The sequence below is a fragment of the Tympanuchus pallidicinctus genome, unplaced genomic scaffold, assembly GCF_026119805.1.
Source record: "Tympanuchus pallidicinctus isolate F22 unplaced genomic scaffold, pur_lepc_1.0 scaffold16, whole genome shotgun sequence".
In the NCBI taxonomy this organism is placed as follows: Eukaryota; Metazoa; Chordata; class Aves; order Galliformes; family Phasianidae; genus Tympanuchus; species Tympanuchus pallidicinctus.
Genome location: NW_026294679.1, coordinates 16,890,346 through 16,904,054, shown reverse-complemented (window position 1 = coordinate 16,904,054; position 13,709 = coordinate 16,890,346). Strand labels below are relative to the sequence as shown.

At 37.9% G+C, this 13,709-nt stretch overlaps 1 protein-coding gene across 10 annotated transcripts in view; it reads left to right on the top strand.

The window, feature by feature from the left end:
- WDFY4 (WDFY family member 4) overlaps window positions 1-13,709 on the top strand; it is a 133,850-nt gene that overhangs the window by 42,145 nt on the left and 77,996 nt on the right. For 8 of the 10 annotated variants that reach the window (XM_052677693.1, XM_052677694.1, XM_052677698.1 and 5 more), the window contains exons 15-27: window positions 641-855; window positions 1,636-1,748; window positions 2,436-2,637; window positions 2,920-2,996; window positions 3,664-3,882; window positions 4,777-4,961; window positions 6,733-6,964; window positions 8,791-8,942; window positions 9,478-9,589; window positions 9,721-9,911; window positions 11,504-11,656; window positions 12,566-12,639; window positions 13,490-13,651. In XM_052677693.1, coding sequence (XP_052533653.1) covers window positions 641-855; window positions 1,636-1,748; window positions 2,436-2,637; window positions 2,920-2,996; window positions 3,664-3,882; window positions 4,777-4,961; window positions 6,733-6,964; window positions 8,791-8,942; window positions 9,478-9,589; window positions 9,721-9,911; window positions 11,504-11,656; window positions 12,566-12,639; window positions 13,490-13,651 — 2,087 coding nt within the window. Of the gene's footprint in view, window positions 1-640; window positions 856-1,635; window positions 1,749-2,435; window positions 2,638-2,919; window positions 2,997-3,663; window positions 3,883-4,776; window positions 4,962-6,732; window positions 6,965-8,790; window positions 8,943-9,477; window positions 9,590-9,699; window positions 9,912-11,503; window positions 11,657-12,565; window positions 12,640-13,489; window positions 13,652-13,709 lie in introns of those variants that run through there. The other 2 variants (XM_052677696.1, XM_052677700.1) reach the window with 2 other exon arrangements.

The following is a 13,709-nucleotide window of genomic DNA, read 5'->3' as shown; positions in this document are numbered from 1 at the left end:
CAAAGCCAAAGAAATCTTGAGGATGAAGAAGAATAAAAAGACTTGTTTAAACATAGCGCACAATTACTTTTGAGAGAAATCTAGTTTGATCAACAGGGTAGGCGTCATTCTTAAGAGGCAGAAAATTGTTCTAAAGATAATTTACGAGAATTCAGATGCTTCTTTAAAATCATTAAGAAGCAGTGAAGAAGTAAAACATCAGTTCAGCAAAACCACTAAGTGCTTAAGGGCTTTGCTTTATTCTGTTTTGTTTAAACAACAGTTCTTTCAGAACACAGATCGTGTCAGTGTGACTCCTCATGTTAAGTATGTTCTGAGTAACTGTATTGGTGTTGAAACTTATGTCTAATAACCTTCCATAAGTGTTTCCTCCTTTTGCGTGAGAGGTGATCTGTCATTCTTTTGTTACTACAGTGGTGTGACAGGAACTTAACTGCAGATAGCTGAGCAGTTACTCAGATGTGGATATATCCAGACTGCTCAGGCAGTTTTATAGAACCGCCATATGGTTGCACGTGAGACTCTGGCTTTAAGGGTTCTTTTGAGGGGCCAGATTTCTACGCCTAGCAATTGCAAAATGAAGTTCGCTTGTCATGTACGGTTTTAGTTCCTGGTCACTGACCTCAGATCTGTCTTCCAGATTTCTCAGGAAATCCAACGTGCTGTGGCTGATCACATACAGTCCCTGGTGAAATCAGAGAAGAGCCGTCAAGTGATGTGTGGATCTGGCTTGCTGAGCACTATCATAACTTCCTGCCAGGATGCCTTTCGCAATGAGAGTCATCCACTGCATCTGTCCCTCACAAGAGTTTTTGAGAAGCTTGCCTCACAATCTATTGAGCCAGATGTGTTAAGGTATCACATTGTTTTTAATTGAATGAATTTGCTGTAGTGGTGCATATTTTTGTAAAGTCTGTGATAGCTGGAAACTCCATATTACACCTAATTCAGCAAGACAGGATATATGACTAAATGAATTACTGAAGCTGGTATAAGTCTTCAGTCTCATGCACCATCTCTGCAAGGGTTATAAAGCCATTCATGAATAATGACTAAGTAATTGTAAAACAACTAGAATTATTTAGGATTATTCTGCCCTGGTACGAAGAAGCTATTTCCTGAAGAGTTGAAGTGATTCACTTGGTACAGCTCAATGTTAATGATAGATGCAGAAATAAAAAGTGAAATTTTATTTCTATGTTGAGGATGTGCTTTTTCCTTAAATTCTTCTAGAGAAGAATTCTTGCCATGAAATACTTGATAGAGATCAGAGTGCATGTGTGTAGTGCATTTGTCTTAATAAAAAATGGAACCAAAATTTCTTTTTTAAGGATAGATTTTGAGGGGGGAGATGTTGGAGGGGGAGGGGGAAGGCAAATTAGTAGCAATAAAACAGCATTACTTAAAAAATTGAAACCTTGAATTTTTTTTTCCAATAGGAAAACTTTGAAATGGAAAATACAAGCCTAAATGTATTTCTGATGATAAAATAGAAAGCATTCCTTCTGTTTTAGTTAACTTTAAAATTTTGTTTCCAATCAGAAAATTGTTATCTCTTGGCTTGAGTTTTAATTGCATGGTTGCTATTACTCCCAAAACTGTATTGTATTTTTCTTTTTTTGTTTTGTTTTTCAGACAGTTTCTTTGTTTGGGAGATTCTTTGTCAGTACCTTCCCAACCCAACACAAAGAGTACTGAGGTCCTTTCATGTCAGGAGAGTGTTTCATCTAAATCAGGTTTGAATGAAGGTAAGCACTCAAAGAACAGCCTATTACTGATAATGTAGCTGGATTATAGATGTCTGTATAATGACAGAAAATTGTTAGTGGAATGAGCAATAGCTGGAAACAGTTAAACATGTGAATAAGAGCTGTTTTTTTTTAATCCCTAGGATATTTTAGCAGTCTGCCTGCTCATACGGTCTGGATGCTATCTCAGTCTTTTAACTATTCTCATGTTTTTCATATGGAAAGCTACCGTGGTAGAACTTTGCTCTTCTCATGCTTAAGATACCCAATATAGCACGTTACAGATTAGAGACTTAAATTCTTTGCAGTCATTTTTTTTAGATCTTCTCCCATATGTTGATTGTAAACATTTGTTATGGTGCTATTAGTTTTCTAAGAGTGAGGGAAAATGGAACAAAAAAGCTTAGGAACCTTTTACTGGAAATGGAGTTCAGAGCTGCCTGAAGACATGGAGAGAAACCTTGACTGTTTATCACTTTTGCAAACTCATCCATCTTGCCAATCTGCCATTTTGGAATTCTTTCAGTGCTATACTTTGGTCTGCTGAGAATTTCTGCGGACTGCTGAGGCTATATCACTTAAAAAGTTAATGCCTCATGTAATGCTAGATCATAAGAGTGGTGAACTGAATACGGTCAAAGAATTGCAGTTATTGGTCTGACTTTGACTTTGGTCTTGTATCTGCAGAGGAGGTGGCAGCAGACAGTAAAACCGCTCTTCAGGCAGCTGTGCGTTTCAGCAACTCACCTTGGGTGTCAAAGGGATCTGCATTGGCGCTCCAGACTGCAATGAGTCTCATCTCCATGACATCACCACGGAACTTACAGCTACACAGCACTGCTCTGGCTCCATCGTTTGTGGAGTTTGACATGTCCATGGAAGGATATGGGTATTGCTGCTGTTGTTTTCCTCATTAGCTGCTTTGCACTCTTCCCAAGACCTTATTCAGAACACTACTAGTCAGATCTCTCATCTTAGTTATTCCTTTATGCCCTTTATCTGCCTTACTTGCAGGGAATTTGCCAGTGTATTTGGCCTAGAGAAAGTATATCAACTTATTGCTGACAGGATGGAGTCTGCCTTGCTATCTTGACTCTGCAGTAGTAAGACACTGCCCTTTAGGGATGACTTTCCATTTCTCTGACAAATGAGTATTTGCTTGCTTTTGTAGGTGCTTATACCTTCCTACTTTAGCCACTGTACTGGGCCCAAGTGCTGAGCAATCTGTTTCAGGTGGAATTGGCATGTGTAAGTACTTTCTACTTCACCTACAGATTTCTGAAAACACTGATTTTTCTGGCACATTAAAGGTAGCAAATAAACTGTGTGCTTTAATACACTTGCATGTATGCCTCAGTACATCTTTGAGCAGCTATAGAGCTTGACTCTCCAACATTAGACTTTACATGCAGCTTAACAGTGTTACCTGTTGACATTAACTTCAGCAGTGTAAATTTAAATGTAGCTATTATGTAAACAAGTAACAAATACCAGATTTTAAAGTTCCAAGGAGAGTAGAAATTGTCAGTTAATGTAGAAAATGAGATTTTCCTATACCTGAAAATCCTCTATTCAGTTTAGTGGGAAGTGGTTATTCCTCCTGTACCTTTTGCTTCCTGATTGTTATGGAGTTTGTTTAAAGTTGTTTATGGCTTGGTGCTACCCAAATGATGAAGTCTGTGACACACGGATCAGTAATAATATCTCAGCAGTCAGTTTTACTTCAATTATACACACTTGTGCATTTGCGTATGCAGTCTCTGATATTGAAGATAGATAGTAAAATCTAGTAAAACAGATGGGAAATTAAATCTCAAATTCTAATGTTGTGTTACAAATCAAACACCAAAAAGTCTGCTAGTGCCTGCATAGAGAGAAACCACCTTTCTAACTACCTTTTGTTTCCTATCTACAGGCAGCAGGATGTTCCCTCCCTCAAGTGGTCTGACTCTCTCTTGTTGGTTTCTGGTTAGCAAATTTGGTGTGGTGCACAACAGTCACCCACTCCGTTTCCTGACTATTGTGAGGCACATGTCAAGAACAGAGCAAGAATTTGTTTGCTTTTCAGTAAGCTTCTCCCCTCAGGACTGTTCCTTGGTCATTTCCACAGAAGAAGTAGAATTCCAGCCACTTGGTGAGGCTTTTCTCAGTCAAGCTGTGGTATTGTCCTGCAGTGGTGTGTTAATGACACTTTGTCTCTTCAGTTTTCTTCTTCATTGTATTTAAGTTTGCTTTAAGCATTGAGAATTATCTTGTGGACTGCAGTAAGTGATGAAACTAATGGATACTCTAGGGAAACTTTTGAAAATGAGCTATATTACTATGCAAAACTGTGGAGATTGAATGTGAGGAACCAGCTGGTTTCTGTGCTAGTGTGACAGCTTATAGGTTTGGAGAGTAGGACTGAGGAGTTTTGGAGCAGTCTAGCTTCCTAATCAAACAGCTTATTTTTTTCCTCACTTTGCATGTTTTCTCTCATGCCAGCCTATTCATCATCTTTCCTTATTAGCATTTGTCCCTTTGTCCTCACTGAGTACAGTAAGTACTTCAAATGTGGATTTGATTGAACTTTCTAGAGAAGGATGGAAATGGAATGAGAATAGTAGGTGGGAATTTCATGGTAGCTGTGAGTAATTTGCTTTCTGTGAGTGAAGTAAAAAATCCCAGCTTGCCTTTTTTCATAAGAACTACAAATTAATTTACAGAGTTTTACCTATTGAATTTGCTAGGAATTTCTTTCTGTTATCTGTGTCATTGGTAGCCTAAAGAGTTCTCATTCCAGCTAGTATTTTGAATTTGTTCTAGTTCTCTCTAGTTTTACAGCATTCAAGCAGACTCCTGGAGGAGTCTTGGAAGTTGTGTAAGTCTCAGGTCCCTTTAGGGTAAGTTTTAGACATTCAGTGGGACAGCATCAGCTCATTCTCTATTCACAGACTTCTTATTTCTGTCACATTTGATAGTTGTGTTCCAGAGGAACAGGGGGGGTGAGAGAGACTTCCTGTTGACTGTCCACTGTTTTTGTTGTTAGATATCATGGAACCTGAGGGAGAGGTCCAAAATATCTCCCCATTTCCAGAGCAAGTTCAGTTTGACTGTGGCAAGCTGCTGGTCACTGGCCAGTGGCATCATCTCACAGTGACAGTTGCTAAGGAAGCAAAGAAGAACTGCATTGTGTCTGCATTTATAAATGGTCAGATGCTTGGCTCTGCAAAGGTGAGAACTGCACAGAACTTATACCTTACAGCTTAGCCTTTTATAGCATTTCGTTTTTGTATCATTTTGCATATACCACATCTGCTCAGTGTAACCATATTTGCTTACATAAGATATGCATATACACACTGCACCTGAATGGAAAGAGAGATCTGTATGAAGTAGGAAATATCTGTGCTGCTGCCCAGAAGTTTATCAGCTTACACTGATGCTTTGAACTACATTATGTTTTTTCTTGCTTCCCCTCCCCCTAGTAAGCAGATAACTTGGCAATATTGAGTTGTTATACTCAGCTTGGTTTACAGGTAGCCCTGAGTTGTGTTCATGAAAAGCAGGTGTACTTTCCTTGCAGTCTGTTCTCTGCATAGTGGTTTTCACATAGAAAAATGGTGAATTAGAGTTCATAGTTTGTGTGAGATATCACAAGAAAGCAACAGGACAAATGAGAAGAGCTCTTAGTTTCTATTATCATAATGCTCCTGGGTTTGAAGTTAATCTCACATAATTACAGTGATTTGATTTATAGATATTGAATACACGAGCGTTGAAAATGCAGCCTATTTCTATTGCAGCTCTAATTGGTGTGGTGTGTTTTGGTTTGTGATGTTTTTTGATTCCTTTTATTAATTGGAACTTGCAACCTTGGTCTCCTCCAATCAGTTCCCATGCTTCAAATCAGTCTTAATATATGCAGAGCTCACTTGTGTGCTTTCTACTTCCTTTGTAAAAGCAATCTGCTTAATTCCAAATATTCTCTTTCACATACTTGAGAAAAATGATCTGTCTTCTAAATGTCTTTTGGGACCTACATCAATTTCAAGAATGAAAATTTAATTTGCCTTCCTTCAAATGAGGCTGAAATTTATCAATAAAACTAGGCCTCAGCATTGCAATTGATTAAAGAATTCATAGAAAATATGTTTAACATACAGTGAAACAGCTCATAATAAATAAAACAAGCATTTAGCAAATAAAAGATGGTCCCTATGCTAGGATCTCAGACATGATGCAAACACTGACTTACAGTGAAAAGAAGACTGTGTAATAAACGATAATTGTGCAATAGTTGTTAACGTCAAAAACTGCTTTTGGGTTGTGGTGGGGGGGAGAGGTGTATGATGTTGCACCAGAACTAATGGTCATTCATTTAAGCACTGAGCCCTGTCTCTTGTTACTGACCAGTACTGTGCTACGTATCTCAGCTGTAAGAGACTTGTCAGTTCTAGCAGTCTCACTAACAGCAGGTTGCTGGAGGCTGAGTGAAGCACTGAAGTACTGTACAGTACAAAAAACATTCTAGCTAGTTCTTTCTAGAATTGTCTCAGTTGAGGAAGCGGAATCTTTATTTTGTTACCAAAAATAACTGGTCTACTTAGCTTTCACTGACGCTAACTAATGCACTTGGGCACTTTGTGCTCTTCAAAAGCTGTTTGCTCTCTGAGTGGCTAATACAAGGTACAATTTGGCTTCCTGTGCTGAAAGTCAGTCTGAGTTACGAAGTTAAAAACAGAAAATTTTGTTTGTCAACACTTGAAATGATTTTGAGTGTGTTCCCTAAACAAACAAATAGCTTTGAACTTCTCACGATGCTTATGTTTGTGTTACTTATGAAAGTCCAAATTCTAAGCAGTAGTTGATGATAATCATCTTATACAGTTGTGAGACTTCACTGAGGAAAGAGGAGACAGGTTGTGCCTTTTGGAACAAGACCAGGACCTCAAGGGACAATGAGTGTGCTGGGTCCCCTCAGTAAATTTTTCCTCTATTGCAGATGCGGTATTTCCACATGTTACCAGGTAATTGTATTTCCATGGATCCGTCGTCTTTTATTGATGTCTATGGGTACATAGCTACGCCTCGAGTTTGGAAACAGAAGTCCTCCTTGATTTGGCGCCTTGGCCCCACATACTTGTTTGAAGAAGCCATTTCTGTGGAAACCATGGAGGTGATTAATAAGCTTGGTCCACAGTATTATAGCAACTTCCAAGCAGTACAGCTTCAAGGTATGTGATAATTCTTCTCTGATGCTATTTGTTTTTCAGGGCAAAGTTCTTTTTTTTTTTTAACTGCCATTAGAATGATAGCTGTGCATAAAGTTCTCTGTAGAAGCCTGGAATTCCATGATGATGGAAGTTGTACAAAATTGCAGTAAGATGCAATGAGGATCTTTTAACATACTGCAAAACAGGAAAAAAAGAAAAAAAGAAAAAAAAAAAGGAAGAGGAGGAATCAATTTTACCCTGATTTTTTTTAAAGAGGGATAATATTTCCTTCAGATGTAAGATTGCAGTTTCTGTTGCACAAATGTTAAGGATGGAGCTTTGTAACAGAGATTTTCTGCATTTATGGTACTACAGAAAAATATGGCAGTGAAAGAAACATCTGTCATTGCAAATGTCTGCAAAGTAGGGTAAAGAGGAGGGGTAGAGGAATAAGTTACATTCCATTTAATGAAGAGGCTTTTTAACTAAAGCATATTATTAGCTTCAATTTTTAAGCAAGCAGATAAAACATTTCAGTTATTGATTACTATTTGTTCAACAAGTAATGCATTCCTCTCTGTATTGTAAATCAGCGGTGAAATAGGATGATCATTTCCTGTTAGAAAAGAACAGAATAGCCCCACCTAATGATGTGCTAAAACAGAGTGAAGAGACTGGCTAAAAGTCTTCCTTCAGAAAATTGTGTGTGTGGGGGGGGGGGGGGGGGGTGGAAATCTCTAAGTCAGGGTACAGGTGGATGTGTGGGGATGAAAGATAAATTGAAATGAAAAATACATCCCTAAAATTACAAAAAACAAAAAACAAAAAACAAAAAAACAAAAAACCAAAAAAAAAAACCCCCCAAAAAAAACAAGAGTCAGGTGGATTTGGTTTTTTTTTTTTTTTTTTTTTTAAGTACTGAGTTTGCAAGTCTGTGATGCATGTTCTCTTCTGCATGCGGGTCTTCCCAGATGACTTCAGAACTAAACGTGTATTGCAGACATTTGACTCCAGGTCAAGGACTTTGATGTCCTTTTGCAGAAAAATCATGACATAATCAGATCATTGTGAAATGATCCTTCTCTCTGCCCCCCTTTGGGAAGTATCTTACATATTCCTATTCCATCAAAATATCCAGAGAAAATTTTCAAATAGGAACTTTGATTTAAGTTTCAGCATGAAAACCCCAAATACTGTGCTATAATTCTATTTGCTTTTAGGAACTGTCTTGAGCATTATTAAACAGTTTCATAAATCAACATTTTTCCACTTTATGAAATGGTCAAGATTTTTTAAAAGAGATTACATATTACTTTTCCATGTGTAAGTAGGAATAAAAACTCCTTTAAAGAAAAGCATATAACTTCATACAATTGATAAACTTCTGAATTTGGGATGTTTTGGTAGCTTCCTATATGTTATAAGTTGGAAGCTCTGAACTTTTGCCCTTGTGCTTTACTTTCTGGCACATGAAACCCTGCACCTATCTGAGAAAACCCACAGAAATGTGGAAGGAATCTGAAGTGTTTTCTGTCTTGACTGTTTATACTGACTGGACAAGAATTTATTTTCTGGACTTCTGAGTTTCATGGGATCTGGGATAGGATGTAGCATATGGATGATTGACAAAGAAGAAACAAGGAGACAAACTAAGCTTATCTTCTGGTGCTGGTGTTGGCAAGCTGCTATGCACTGGGTTGAAGATTCAGGGATTTTTCTAACTCTAGTTAAGTCAAAATTAAGTTCCTGTCTGAACTCTGTTTTCCTCCGATTATTTTTCAACTTCCTCTCTTCTATCTTGCTGAAGTTGAAAAATTTTTTTGGAGGCTTACAGTTTCTCATTTTAGGTGAGGACCAATATAGTGAACAGAATCCTGCACAGCTAGTGGCAGAAGAGAAGATTTCTTTTGGAATCAATGCGGTGTGCTCATCTTTCAGTACCATTCAAGACATAAAGAGCTCCTACAATGAAGTGGATGGCCGTCTGGTTGCTAAAGAGGTCTCTTGTTCTCCTTATTCCTCATTTCTTTCAAACGTTTTTTTTTTCATTTCTGTTTGGTTTACCTGAGCAACATTTGTGACTTTTCTTCATTCCATATCTTTACTGAATCATTTCAACTCCTTTACCCATTCCTTTACTTTATTAATTGCTTTAGTTTTCATCTACAGAGAGAAATAGATAGAACAGGGTGAACATAATATTGAAAGCCTTTCTTGAAACAGCATCAGATGCCATAATTTTAAGGTCTAAGGATAATTCATTTACTCAAAGCCTTTTCAATGATTTTTCATATGCTATTATTGCAGTCATGACAGTGCCAGGCCTACTTGACATGTCAAAGAAAGAGTTGTGCAGTGTTTTTGGTGGGTGGATGTTTGTCCTAATGATCAACTTAGAGGGAAAAAAAAATCAGTTTTTATATACAGAGCATTTTTTGTATTCTAAAAGTAAAAAACCTGAAATATTAGATCCTGTTTCTTTTTGTCTCCCAGTAACTTCAAGTTTTTCCTAGGATGTCTCTTATTTGTTTCAGATCGGGATTAGTTCTCGGGATGCTTCGACTCCAATATTATTGGCCAAGAATATAGCTGGACACCTTTCAGGTTCCTTGCGGACAATTGGATCAGTTGCTGTGGGCCAATATGGTAAATGCACAATGCTTTAATGTTTCTGAGTTTTGTGTTGTGTGGTTTTGTTTAAGAGTTGGATCTGTCACTGTCTGATAATAGATATAGTCTGTCTGACTTCCTGACAGAGTAACACTACAATTTCCTAGGGGTAAGAGTATTCAAGTCCTCTCCAGCAGCTACTAGCCTGAACTTCATTGGAGGTCCTTCCATTCTCCTGGGTCTCATTGCTATGGCGTCTGATGACCACACCATGTATGCAGCTGTCAAAGTTCTGAACTCCATCCTAAACAGTAGCCCAATGAGTGAAAAATTGATGAGACACATTGGGGGATACCAGGTGGGTGCTCTTTTGTCATCCTGGGTATTGTCTTTCCTTTAGAAGGCCTTATTCATTGTCATTGACACGTTTTAGAATATATTGGCTACCAGCCCTAAAGATTTGAGCTGTATAAGCTCTGGGATCTTGGAGGGGGGAATATGGAAATCCTGTGCTTACAATTCTCTTCAGAATTCCTTGTTTTCTGGAATTACGATTTCTGGGAACATACATAACTTTATATCCACTTGTGCAGGTGATGCATCTTGGTCAGACATGGTCTAATAATGAAAGGTGTCATTTCTTTATGTTAAGAATATTGTGTATAATTAGTGAAATCAGTGTGGCAGGTGTCTGAATTATCCACCTCTTACCAACGTGCTTCATTCCTCCCACAAAGACCAGTTCTCTAACAGATCTACATTTTGGCTATGGTTCATCCAGCCTCAGATTCATTTTCAGAGACTGTATAACATAGAGTTGATAGGGAATTCCTATGCTTCAGTCTTTACTATGTATGAAGAATTGTGCTGAAAGAAATAAGTGCTGTCTGCATTTTGAATGTAAGCCTGTTGTAAATTGATCTTTCAAAACTGAAAGCTGTTTGGACTTGAGAGTTTGGTTGTTTCAGAGAGAAAGGGCAAGTTCTGAACACTATGTATGTAATACTGGGTGTTTTAAGACTGGAGTGTGGAGTTTCAGTTCAATATTGCTTTCTTTATTTATGCTTTGTAGGCTAAGCAGTCTCATATTGCGCAGAGATGGTTTCAAGCAAAACACTGTTAATGTTAGGGCTTCATGAATGATTGATTATAAAGTTTCCATGTTCCCAGTTTGTCAATTTTTCATGAATTGATCCTTGTTCCTATGAATATATTTATCATACTTAGGTACTTCTTGCTCAATACTTTCTTGTAGATGATTAGTAGATTGTGCACAAGCTGTTCCTTTCTACTCTGTGCTAAAAAATATTCTCATCATGTGGCAATGGAACAATTTTGCTCTTTATATGTCTGAACCTTTTTTTAATTTTAAGTAGGTGAGTGATAAGCATGTGTTGATATGTATTTTCAAAGGAAGTCTATTCCTCCCAAGTTATTTAAACTGTAGTGATTTGCTGAACATTTTTCTCACTGTACCAGGAATTGTTTGAATAATTAAAAATTGCTTCAGTTGAAGCACTGGAAAAGATTCACAAAGATGTCTTTCATTTGAAGAGATCAGTATAATTTTTTTAACTAGCACACTTTGCATCTTAAAGAACAGAGTAGAAAATCTACTGTGATTATTTGAAATGACTTACTGTAAATGGCTATTTACAATTTGTATGTTGCATTTCACAAACTGCATTCAACATAATATGGTATATATGGTGTGCCTGCTCAACGGCACAATTTTCAAACACCTTCAAAAATTTAACTTTTCACTTATCACATGAGTGTGTCTCAATTTGAGCTCAAATTTTTACTTCATGATGCTTATGCACCATGTTATGTTGTATGAACACATGTATGACTGCTGCAGCCAGGCAAATGGTGTATTTGACTTGGATTTAAAAATAGGGTTACAATTTGTGTGTTCAGCAAATATTTAACGTGGTGTTTTTTTTCCAGTTGCTGACATACCTGTTAAAGAGGAAAACACAGCTGTTAAACAACAGGATTTTACAGTTAATGTTCTCCCTAGTGGGCACGGCTGAACTTGGTTTTGGGTCTTCAGTTATCAAGAATTATAATGCATTCCAGTATATTCTCTGCAACTTTGAGGTAAAACTGTGGGTTTGACTTAAAAAAGATGCCCTTATAGTATAAAGTTTAGTTTGCTCATAGCACCTTCTGAATCTGATTTCTGGGATGTAGTGGTGTGTGCTGGTATTTCACACCATGGCTCACCTTATGAGGTTCTGGCTCCTGGAACGGCTGCTGCTCTGACACTGTGGCTCCATGTCATGCCCTGGTGCAGTTCCTGGAGTGCTTCTATAGAGTCTGAGGGCCTGTTCCTCATGTCTCAGAAGCAGGATTTCTTTGGCACTGGGTTGGGTTTTCTAGTGCCTGTATGGAAATAGCTTGCCTTGGTGAGAAGCAAGTCTGAGGCTTTGTGCTTCTCCTTGTTACATCCCTGCAGGGAAATAGACACTGTACCTTTCCACCTTCCTGATCTCTTTCTCCAAGCAATATCTATATGGCACAGAATGTCTGGAAGTTACTGTGTCAGAAATAAAATATTCCTTCATTTGTGGTATTTGATAGCTTATTTTTAATTCTAGATATGGCTTTGTTTTAGCTCTTTATTCCACAGAGGAGTACTGTGATTTTCATGCTCCTCTTATAAATTGTGTTCCCTGCGAGTGGATGTACTTCTTAGGCATCCTTTTCACTTCTTTCTTTGCCTGCACAAATATACCTGTTACTGTGTTTCTCCTTCCCAAACTGCAGAAACCATTCATACAGTGGTGAGAATTTTTGTTTTGTTTTGTTTTACTGTTTACTTTAAACTTTAAATTTACTGTTTAATCTTTGTACACATGCATGATAACAAATTCTGCACACTGTCATTCAGAGATTAGCAGTTTGAGGTTATCCTCTCTGAGCCACTTACTGCTCTTCCTCTGCCACAGGTTACTGTACTGTCAGTTCATCACAGTAGTAAAATCTCTGCTTTCCTTTATCTTTCAGCTTTGGATGAAAGCACCAGAAAATCTTGACCTTACTCTTTTTGCACATCTTGTGGAGATCTTGCAGTGCTCCAGGTACACAGCTAGTATTTAAATCAACTGCATGTGGCTGAGACTGAGAGATTGATGTGGGCCCTATCCTAGTTGGAATGATTGGATTCTGTGTGAATGATTCATCTGCACTCATCTGAAACTTCAGGTGTGGAGTTGGTGATTTGATCAGACAGATGACAGCAAGACCAGACTAGGAAAAGCTTGCTGGTGACCTTCTTTATATGGAACTATGAGCGCGCAATGAAAGTTAAAATGCATGTTAGGGAGAGGCATCTGAATCTTTGAAGGAGTGTGGAATTTATTTAAAAAAATAAAAATAAAAATAAAAGGGTAGGGGTAGAAGTCATGTGTTTAAAGCAACTATGATTTTTTTTTTTTTTTTTTTTTTTTTTTTTTTTTTTTTAAAGAAAGTATACTTTCTTAACCAGTTCACTAGAGTTAAACGTATCTGAAGAGATGCAGCAATACAGAAGGGCTGAGTACAGCAGGATGCTAGGTTTCTTCATTTGGCACCAGAAAGATTTCTGCAGAGCTATTTGATGTCCCTTGCCGAGTTTTACAAGAACAGCATTTATTACCACCAACTCACTGCTTGACAAGTCAATAGTATTTTCTTTGAACTCACTGAAATGCAGCAGTTTCCTGGGGAGAGGGCAGATACAAAAAGTGGAAAACACACATAGACGTCTTTAGATCTCCATTGTTGACGCTGTGTCGAAAATATTCAATTTGCCTGACAATGTTTGGTTGGTTGCCAAGGCAGCATTAGAATCCAAAGGTGCAAAATATCAATGCAACCTGATTTGCTGAAACCCAGCAATTTTTGTTCTTTCCAGTAAAAGCTTTTAATAGTTCCTGTGCTTTTATGCAGAGGTGGATGTCAGAATGCTGAAGTTGCCCACCAGGTGCAAATGGTACCCAAGCTCATTTTCCTCTTCAGTGATCCTGAAATCAGTAACTCCAGGATCACTGTGGTCTGCACTATCCTATCCCACCTGCTGCAAGGATACTTTAACACAAAGGATGTTCTCAGGTAACATTCAAGTCTATTGCTTTTTCTCAGTTTGCAGGTGAGCTATTCTCCTGCCTGT